Below are 10,617 nucleotides of genomic sequence, written 5' to 3'. Positions count from 1 at the left end.
TAAAAAGGAGGCGGCATCCTCTAGCAATTTCAGAGACCATATGGGAAGTGCTCCATGCCCTCTCCCTTTATTCAAAAAAATGCTACAGAGCTTTACTTACTCCTCTGTCTCCTTTTTGGACATAAGCTTTTACCACCATGAGTTAATTTCCTGGCACTAATCTATAATGTAAACGTACTCTCTGCCAGTGTGAACCCATTCTCCCTTGTCCTGTCACTACATGCTGTACTGAACACCCTTGCCGTATCTTTCCTCCAAGTTCCCTTCAGGCCCTGGGAGGCCGCAGTGTGGTCACCCCAAAGCTCCCCTTCCCCAGGCTGAACAACCCCAGCTCTCCCGGCCTTCCCTCGCAGGCGGGGCGCTCCATCGCTCTGACCACCCCGCTGCCTACTCCGGGCCCGGCACAGCGTGTGGTGCCCCGCACACGGCCCGTGTCCGTTCCCGGCCGCGCTCCCAGCCCGGGGGCGGCACTGGGCGGCGGAGCAGGCGGGGATGGCCCGAGGCCGCGGCGGAGAGCGCGGGACCCGCTGCCCAGGCCCGGCGTTCCGCGGCCGGCAGAGCTGAGGCCGGGCCGGGCGCTCCGCGGCCGCCAGAGCTGACAGCAGGGGCCGGGCCGGACCCGGCGCTCCGCGGCCGCCAGAGCTGAGGGCGGGCCGGGCCGGATCCGGCGCTCCGCGGCCGCCAGAGCTGAGGGCGGGCCGGGCCGGACCCGGCGCTCCGCGGCCGGCAGAGCTGAGGGCGGGCCGGGCCGGACCCGGCGCTCCGCGGCCGGCAGAGCTGAGGGCGGGCCGGGCCGGGCCGGGCGCTCCGCGGCCGGCAGAGCTCAGGGCGGGCTGGGCCGGGCGCTCCGCGGGGCCCCTCCTCCGGCGCCACCGCTGTTTCGTGCCCGGCCGGCGGAGAGCCGGGCGCTGTCGGCGCAGGTAGGCGGGGGAGAGAGGGGAGGAGGGAAGGAAGGAAGGAAGGAATGGTGCGGCTTGGCGGAGCGCGGCGCTGGCTCTGTCCGCGGAGGGCCCTGTGCCCCGGGCAGCGCCATCGGCCCGCGGGGTTCGCGGGTGCGGCCGCCCGGGCAGCGCTGCCCAGGGAGGGAGCGCCGGGGGAGCCGCCCCAGCGCCTGCGGCCGAGCCCGGAGCTGGAGCTAGACTTGGACCTGGGGCCGTGGTTCGCTGCGGCGCTAATGCCCCTAAGGACCTTCAGGCCCCACTGAAGTCCCCTTGCGCTGCACAGAATCCCCGAGTCATTGTGGTGGGAAGGGAGCTCTGAGATCACCCAGCCCAAGCAGGGCCACCCCGAGCAGGTGACACAGAAACGCGTCTCGGTGGGTTTTCAATGAACATCTCATTCCTTGTTTCTCCAAGTCACATTGCGGCTGGAGCAATGCTTCAGCAACAGTAAACCTGAAATTGACAGGAAAATAAATAAAGAAATAGCTATAGTGTAATTAAATTTCGGCTATTTCAAAGGATTTATAATTACATTTTATGCTCAGTCTATTTTAGTCATAACATTTTTAATAAATTTTAAGGCATTCAGAACATGTTGATTAATTTTAATGAGATGAAGTTCTATGTTTTTGCAATGAGTCAGGGAAAACATCTTTCATTTTCAGGCTTAGTTCCGATTTTGAAGATATCACTGGTGTGTGCTGTGCTAAGTACCTCTACAGCGGAACAGCTCTGCTATTTGTGTTTCTGACTGTCATCTCTTTCCTCTTTCTTAACTGAAAGTCTCATTATTGGCTTCAGTATCAGTTAGCTGATGAAAGCGACCTGTAACTTTTTTGAATACAGCCTTCAAAATGGAGAAACTGGCTAGGAAATGTGGGGAAAGAATAGCTCTTAGCTTATTAATTAGAAGGACAATGAATGAGGTCTATAAAAATTCAAGGGCAGAAGGAGTTATGGCCAGTCTTTCACAGATGCTTTGTAATGTAGCAGACCAGGTAAGCTGGGTATCCTAAGTGCCTAGACAGGTTAGGTGCCAAATTTCCTGTTATCTCAGTGGAATGAGATCATTCCCACTGAATATTTAGCTGCATTTTTAGGCATCTAAGAACCTTGTAAAATCAGCTTCTAGGTCCCTACAAGTAGTTTGCTGATCTAATGAGTGAATTTGTTACCTCTTGTGTTAAATAAATCTATTAAGTGCTTTGATTATATTACATGCTTTGATAAATACACAGAAGAAAAGCAATGCTCTTAAGGCCTCAGTTCTTGCAAAACTATATTAAAATCCTCTTTTGTGCATTTCAATTGAATTCAGGTTGTCTAGCAAATACAAGAGTTTCTTATCATCTCCTCATATAATGGAAACTAAAAGAAATCTGAGTAAATATATAGTCAGTGACATATTATTACAGTAAATATTTTTAGATATAGTGAATCCTTGTGGTTGGGAAAGAAGAGTACCAAATGCTGAAGTGGCAGTGGCAGTAAGCATATTTTAACTATTATGCCACCAAGCAGGAGTAAACCCTATCTTAGCAAAATAAATGAAATTTGTAAATGCAGAGCAGGTTCAAAACTGGTATATTTACTGGCTGCTGATGCTAGTCATGATTTTTATCAGACAGGCCACCTGCTTTGCAGGTTCCAAATACTAGACCAGGCTGTAAAGGTAGGATTTTCAGAAAGTGATGGTTTAGCAGCCAGATGCTTCTTGTGCTTACAGGATGTGTAGGCACCAGTGATGAGATAGTCCTCCTTTGCAGATGGACTCAGTATCTTGAGTCCCTGTCTGTCCACCAGCTGTTATTGAAATTATTGATGGACTTCTGGCCTGTTCAGTCCATCAGGTGATGTTGTCCTGCACACTGTTGTTTGTGAAGTTGTGTTCTTCAGTCTGTCTGAGTGTCTGAGTACTTTGTGTTTGGATTTTCTCCAGTGCTGTCTCAAATTTCTTATAAAAGGTTCCAGTTCATAGAGAGCTGTTGCTGTACAGTTGAAACAGAAGAAATTTTCACCTCACATTCTTGTTCATCACCATCTGGTGTCCACCATGATACGGACAGGCACAGGTAAGAACACTTATCTCTGTATCTTCCCAGTGCTTTGGAATGTGCTGTGTGGGTGGGATTTTGTGCTGCGTACGTGCACATGGCAGAGATGTTCCCTCAGTTCCCTCCATGAGAAGCTGCAAGGAGCAGTGAGGACAGCTCCATGGTGGGGCAGGCTGCTGGGTGCTGGTGGGAATGTCTGCTCTGTGGGCATTTGGGAAGAGGCTCATTTTTCTCTCACTGGGATAGTGAGTGCAGGGATAGAAGGGCTTTTGCTTGTCTGAAGTCATCATTTGGTGAAGGGGGAAGTAGGCTGATGAGATGGGAATGTTAACCTGGGAACAGCTGAAATGGGGTTCACACCACTGAGTTCACTGGGAACCCTCTTCAATTCTTTGTATTAGCAGGACTTTCAGTGAGTGGGGTATGCTGTTGTTGTTTCAATTCTTTCTATGGCATTTTTCTTCTTAAGAAAACCTGCTGGCTGTGGGTTCCAAGTTGAGATGTTGGAACATGATGTCTTTGGACAGGGAGAGCAGGAGCCTTGCTCACTTTGTTCTCCTGTCCTTGGGCTGAAAGTGAGCGAGGGAGCATCAAGTGAAGTACAGAATCTGAGACTGGGGATGAGTATTTGGGAAGACCACAAAGACACAAAGAGAGCAGCCATCGAGCTGCAGTAGAACAAAACCATTGCACAACAGAGCTTGGTTTGTCAGCAGCTTCATGTTCTGGAACTCTTGAGTTTGTTTTTTTCTTGAGGTGCTGAAGATTCTCAGTACCACGTGAAGTCAGTAGGAGCTGTGGAGACTTAGCACCTCTGAAAGCTGCACACAGTTTTATGGATGTTGACATTTCTATCCCTTCATTAGACCAGATCCAGTGGTTTACAATCCTGGTGTTTCCTAATGTCTGGGTGAATTCAGTAGGGAACAATTGGTTGCTAGAATCAAATTGCACATTAAGTTACTTGTGAGTTGCACCATCAGAGTTTGTAAATGGTTTTGGCTATCATGTGATTGTACCTCTAACACACAAAGTTTACAGCTTCTTCTGTGCTGTTCTGGGGTAGGATCCTTACTCCTTTGTAGCACCAGTGGCATTCTGCAACATGCCTGTCTTCCTCTTCTGCTTGGTTGTGATTCTCATCAGTAGGTTGATGTCAGATGCAACTCTGTGCTCCACATTCTTGCAGTTGGCTTCTCACAGGCTCCCAGAGTGTTGTTAGAGGTTTGGAGCTGCAGAGCTTTATAAGCCTTTTGTTTGATTTCCTGAGCGAGCTGGCTGGCTGCTGACAGTTATTGAAATTGGTTTTTTGGTAGGGGCTGCTTGTCCTAATAGCAGGTTAAATGCTTTTGTGGTGTCTCTGTGCTGCAACTTGTTAGTGTATTGTCCAAATATCCTTTAATGTCCTGGAGTGTGTGGTGGAATAAATACCCGCTCACTGAAAATTGCCTGATTGACCATCTTGATTCTTAATTGAATTTTTTCAAAGAATTCATAATTCTGTGTGCCAAATGTAGGAATCTGGGATTACTTTACACGTTAGGACGTGGTTTATGTTTCAGTGGCTCCCACTAGTGCTCTGTATGTAAGTTAAAAAAAGGCCAACCTTGTTTGTGCTGTGCCTCAGGTACTGTGTTCACTAATGTTCTCTGCTGCACTTAAATTATAGTAAATATAATAAGAGATCATAGAAATACCTGTAAGTGTTTAGAGAAAATGAGTGCTCCTTGTGAAGTCATTGAGAGTTTTGAGTGTGATGCTCGCATCCAGAATTGAGGAGGACCCACTCTGCTGTGCAAGAACCCCGTTCAGTCAAGCCAAAAGAGCCCAAATAAATGTTAATTTTGCAAGTGCAAATTTCCTTTGGGGGAGTTGTGATGGGAAAGAAATTATCAGTAATTTACTATGAAAAAACTACTTTCAGTTTCTGGAGTCCCAGTAAGTTTCTGTTTTATATTGAGGATGATTGATGAGTTCCAAATTTGCCTTGCCACAAATTTGTACACCACCAGGCAGCAGTGTGATGACCACTTGCCTTATGGCCTGGCTATTTTTTAACTTTAGGTCAACTGCTCTTTAAAGGTAGTTATTAAGGAGTGTTTTGTTTATCCAGAGAAACCAAGGGTAGCTGGTCACCTTTGCCATGTCGCTGTGAGGACACCTTGCAGTATTGGCCCTGTGGAGGATGGCAGTGCAGGTGACTTTGGGCAGCCAGCTTCAACCCAGTGCTGGAACCTGTGCTTCAGCTGCAGGTGTCTCTGCACATAAAACAGCATTGCACATCTGGTACAATCAGATTGCTTTAGGAAATTGTAGCACTTCCTCCGCTTGAGGGGGCAAAGCTGATTGTCAGCTCTCCAAGGTGTGTAGTCCCACCTGTGCTGCAGAGCCTTCATCCTGGAGGGCTTTGTGTGAGACATGGACTGAATTTAGCCCAGAGAGGAGATGCAAATTGTTTTCAGCGCTTTGGGTTAGTCTGGGACATGGCACAGAGGTGAAGCACAAGCACAAATCAGTGTCTGAGAGGAGGGAGTGAATCCTGCAGCACTTCAGCCTGCTCAGGGCTGCTGTGAATGGCACTCTGAGTGGATAGCTGCTCACCTTTGGTTAGAAAGGTGAAAACAAACACTTAATTGTCTCTCTGTCCAGGCCTGGCAGTGGCTGCTGTTCCAGTAGTGTATTTGGGGGTTTTTCCCCACTGCTCTAGGACAGGCAGAGCAGCCATTTGTTCATTCCTAGGAGCTTGAGCCCCGTGGAATGAGAGAATCTGTAACTCTGGGAGCAGAGTGTGTGGCTCTGCTGTCACTGCCCAGCACACTCTGCCACTCTGAGCCACTGCTGGGTCAGCAGCCTGCCAAGAGCCCAAAAGCAGAAGTGGTAAAATTATGAACTTGGATGTTTCCTTGAGACTGGCACAAAGATGAATGAAGTAGTGAGAAAAATCAACTGTCGGATGGATTTCCTGCTGTGCCTCTTTGCAGCTATGGAGCATATGTGGTCCCTTCCCAAAACCCAGACCTTTCTTCAGGGTCAGCAGTGCCATAGATGATTTGCAGTCAGCCATTTTAGTGCAGAAGAAAGCTTTCTCTGTTGCAGTAGTTAATTTTTAATATGAAAAAATCATGAGATACCACTGCACATTAACTTTGCACTGAGGAGATCTGTTCAGGAGAGACTGTGAAACAGGTTGGCCTGGGCTGAGAAAGTATTGCACACACACTGGGATAAGAGGTTTTCTAGGCTCTGAAAAAGCCCCAAATGTTCATCAGTTCTATAGTGCTGACATTACATGTACAAGAAGAAATCTGCAACTTGTGTAGATGTGATTTTATTTTTAATCCCATTGAATACTTTTTTTGTTTTTGTTTTTAATTATCCCTGGAAGCCCTTTCCTCAGCTGGTGTGCAGAGTGGGAATGATTTATGTAGTGAGCAGCAGCAGCAAGTGACTGAGGGTGAGAAGTTTTGGTCTCAGAGTGCTTGTTCTCAGGGACAGGTCTCTGCCTCTTGCTGAGGACATGGGACAGCATTTCACAAGCTGGGGTCCTGTGTCTCTGCTTGCTCCTTTGTGAGACTCTGCTGGCATCTGTGCTCTGAGTCCTGACTGCCTTCTCCATCCAGCCCTACCTTTCTGCTGGTCTGGCTCCAGAGCAGCTGAGCACTACATGTCCCAGCGCCAGGTGTCTCCTCCAACACTTCTCGGGCACTTCTTGGTTGCTACAGTCAGCCTCTTGCCTTCAGAAATCAGCATGCAAGTGTTTAAACATGTAACAAAACAGGCAGAAGAACTGTTATGTGAAAATAAATGACAGATTTGTGGTAGAAATTAGGACAATGAGAAGATACCTGACAGATGAGTCAATTATAATCTGCTAGTTGTGGTAGAGTGAAGCTTTGTCTTTTTCCCAGAGCTGTGTGTGATGCTGAACACACATGGGAATTGCTCAGGCCAACAGCAATGTACTGAAGAATCTGATTCTGTAGAATCTCTGAATTTGTTATAAACTCATTCCTTTTCTGGTCTAACGTGAGATCTCATTGGCATTTTTGGTAACCTTCAGCACGTGCTGCACGGGGTGCTTTTCTGAGAATCAACAAAGAAAGCAGTTAGTATTTCCTGTGTTTGTCTTTGACCACTAGGCTTATCTTCCCATCAAGTTCATTTAGCAGTTAGGCTTAGTCTTGGTTGCAGTGACCAAAAGATAACATAAACATTTTGTGCAGGATTTGGGGACGCCGGGGTGCCGCTGCGTGTTGATGATGTGATGGCGCTGCTCAGCCACGTTGCCACGGTGAAGGGCATGAAAGCTGCTGTTGCCAACTCTGGCCGGGGAGCCATGCTCACAGGGGCATCTGCCTTTGTGGGGGGCATGCTGGGAGGCCCTCCTGGAATTGCTGTAGGTGAGTGTGCTTTTTTTAGGAAAGAGAGGGTGGTTAAATCTTAGACATCAATGCTTCTAGTGGCTTTTGCGTAAAGTGCCGCTAAATCAGTTATTGATGTTCTCATAAAACTCCCTTGAAGATGAATTCAGCCATCAGAGGCTTTCAAGTATTTCTGTGCTATCATGGGAAACATTGCTAACTGAGTCAAAGCTGCAAATTCAGAGTTTTTGTCTAATGAAAAGCTGCATCCCTGGGAGTGCATAGATTACTTTTTAGGAGCAGTCTCTGGGGTTGGCAGTTTTGGTGGCAGGGTCAGTTCTGCCACCTCTCCATTGGGAGGGTTCTCTCTCTCTCTCTCTCTTTCCTGCCTTCATTCCATCTGTCCATCCATCCCAGGCCATGTGTGCTCCAGGCAGTGCTGCCCTGTGGATTGCTGTGCTGCACTCACACTGCTGCTGGAGGGGAGCCCTGCAGGGTTGCTGGGCTGCTTTCTCAGCAGCCACAGGCACATCATCCATCCCTCTGCTGTTATCCTCATAGCCTAGGAGCTTCCACTTACCCCAGCGTGTCTTGTCCACATGGTAGATGAAAGCCTGGATGTGTCTGATGGGCTTGGTCTCCAAGCACCTGCAGGGGTGGCTTCAGGTGTGTAGGACACTGCAGTGTGTGACTCTTAAAGAACCAGAAAGCTCTGACCACTCTGGGAGTATCTAGTAAGAGACTGGCACTGCTGAGGCAGTTGTTGGTCTGGTGTTTTCCTTGGGCAAGGTTTTATTGTGCAGTAGAGCTTACCCTAGGAGAGCGTCCCAGAGACTGTTTTGGTTCTGGTTTCTAAGCTTGAAGCTATCGGTGTTGATTGTATAAGGGGTTTCTTTATGGTAGTTGTGGATGTAAAGAGCTTTTAAAATCCTTTTTGATGCTTTGAAAACAGTGTATAAACTTGGTTAAAGCAGATACAGATAACAACTCTATGTTGATTTCTAATTGTGGTGGGAACATTGTAGGTGAAGGCTGAGGAGGGAATTCCAGGCTTTCACATTAACTGATAAAGACTGGTGATTCATTGTGTTTCCTAGGAGGAGCACTGGGTGGATTGCTTGGATGGATGACTTCTGGACAGTTCAAGTCAGTCCCTCAGATTTTAATGGAATTGCCTGCTGCTGAGAAGCAGAAGCTCTGTGCTGAAGCCATGGCTGTTGTCAAGAACTTAGACTGGACTGATGCTGCTCAGCTGATTGCTCTTGTAATGTCAAATTCTGCTCTCACGGAAAAAGTATTAGGAGTGCTGACCACTTACCTTACCCATGAGTTAAAAGCACAACTAACATATGGAGAATAATCCTCTGCAGAGCAGGATTTTTATGCTGGAATGCATTTTACTCCCATCGTTGTAAATCTTCAACAATTGCTAGTTATCAGTACTTATTATAAATATATGCTGATCTAAGTTTGGGCTGTTAGGTTTTGGTGTTTGGAGGTTTTTAAATTTTTATCCTTTATTGTTATAATTTTGATTTGTGTGGATTTGTAAGGATAGTATTAGATTACTGCATTATCTTGACACAGACTTGCTATGTAATTTTGGATTGCTCTGCACTAGGACTAATTCAGATTGCTGAAGGGAATCATGCTGTTCTTAGGCTACTGTGTCACTTGTGAAAATTTTCAAAGTCATTTTGTTTTATTTAGGAGACTTAATTCTGTTTGTTTAAGTGCTTTAATTTTTTTTTTCCCTGTGAATGACATGTAAGGTGCCAAAATAGCTGGGGCACTGAAGAATTTTACCTGTTGTTGTTTCAGCCCTGCAAAGGAAAGTTTTATAAGGGAGTACATTACTGTGAACTCAAAAGACTCAGTCCATGTTTTGTCACTTTTTTATTGTAATTCTTGAGTTATCCTTTATGTAAGAAATGAAGCAAATACTTAAACAAGATTTCAAGTAACAGGAAAACAATCTGTGAACACTTTCAATTCAGTTTTCACCAGGCTCCTGTGCCCTGGAATGGGAGGGTGGGACATTAAAAATGGGGAGGTGAATCTGCCAGTTTTATATGAGCCCCAGCATGAAGGTTGTCGTTTGAGCATTGGTTTCTGGGCTGAGTCTGTACAGCTGGTCCTCTGTTTTCATTAAAATCTTAATAAGAAACCTCCTAGTGATCTGTGTGTTGCTTTAAATGACAGGAACACTTCAGGAGCTCAGGCAGGCCTGCAGCGGGCAGCCAGCAGCTGGCAGCAGCAGAGCTGCTGGGCTGGGGTGATGTGCCAGCTGCATTGTTACTGTAAGCACCAAATGCTGTGGTGTCGAGTGTCCCAGCCAGTTGGTCACACTGGGTTTCAAGGCGCTCATAAGGCAAGTTTGTAGGTAGGAAAATGTGCAGGTGTGCCTTCTTTGTATGTAAAGACACAATTGAAACTGTTCTGCCAAGTTCATTTTTTTGCCTAAAGTAAAAGGTCTACCTGTGTGTGTGTGTGATGAGGTTTTTATAAGGTTTAAATGGTGAAGCTTTAAACTGAAAGCTGCTGTTGTATGCTTTTGGTTAATTTACTTCTGCAGGTACCATTCGCCTTTGATAAATTCAGTGGCATGCAGGACAGTGATTGTTCTTAGCATTTGATAACACTTTTTCAGTGATGTGAGAAGGAGGTGAAAAAGAATGGTAAGTGGGCATTCCTAACCTTGTCAGTGTTTCATAATGCCAAACCTGAAATCAGTGGGGTTTCAGTTTCATTGGCAGATTACACACACTGCAACTTTTAAAAGATTTTACAAACTATATCCATCTTAAAATACTTTTTTTTTATGAATCCAGTTATTTTTATTTTAAATTTTCTGGTTATTTCATAAATTCAGTCTTTCCAAATCAGCACACTGCTAGCCATGGCAGATGATTGAATGATCCAGTGGGATGGAGTTGGCATCCTCTGCTCAGCTGTTCAAACCCAGAATGAACAGAGCTGACAATTGATTGTGAAGCAGGCCATAGGAAAAATGGGGGTTCCAGTTCATCTCTAATAGTATTTAATATTTAAACATACCTTTACAAATTCCAGTGGTTTCAGACTCAATATTTTGACCCCCGTTTTACAGGTATTCATAAATTTGGGCCCCAATGTAGGTAGTGATTTGGTTTTTATCACTTGTACCAGTGTAATAGACATGGATGGAGTTTAGATCATTTTACGCTGGTCCTCTGCTCTCCTGTGATACTCTAAGAGTATTCTTTGCAATGCTTTTTATTA

At 46.2% G+C, this 10,617-nt stretch overlaps 1 protein-coding gene across 6 annotated transcripts; it reads left to right on the top strand.

Moving 5' to 3' along the window:
* Positions 1-796: 796 nt before the first annotated feature.
* C11H19orf12 (chromosome 11 C19orf12 homolog) lies at positions 797-9,523 on the top strand. 6 transcript variants are annotated; one of them, XM_030955968.1, is made up of 5 exons: positions 836-920; positions 1,607-1,635; positions 2,906-3,013; positions 7,219-7,395; positions 8,454-9,523. In XM_030955968.1, exons 3-5 carry the CDS (start codon positions 2,995-2,997, stop codon positions 8,714-8,716), a joined length of 459 nt encoding a protein of 152 aa, XP_030811828.1. In that variant the 5' UTR covers positions 836-920; positions 1,607-1,635; positions 2,906-2,994; the 3' UTR covers positions 8,717-9,523. The 6 variants fall into 6 exon arrangements, with proteins under 6 accessions (XP_030811824.1, XP_030811825.1, XP_030811828.1 ...); XM_030955964.1 differs by lacking the exon at positions 1,607-1,635 and having other exon boundaries at positions 797-920; positions 2,881-3,013; XM_030955965.1 differs by lacking the exon at positions 1,607-1,635 and having other exon boundaries at positions 805-920.
* The last annotated feature ends 1,094 nt before the right edge of the window (positions 9,524-10,617 follow it).

This window comes from Camarhynchus parvulus, chromosome 11 (genome assembly GCF_901933205.1).
Source record: "Camarhynchus parvulus chromosome 11, STF_HiC, whole genome shotgun sequence".
In the NCBI taxonomy this organism is placed as follows: Eukaryota; Metazoa; Chordata; class Aves; order Passeriformes; family Thraupidae; genus Camarhynchus; species Camarhynchus parvulus.
Note: the sequence above shows the minus strand (reverse complement) of the source record. Positions and strands in the feature narration are given on the sequence as shown.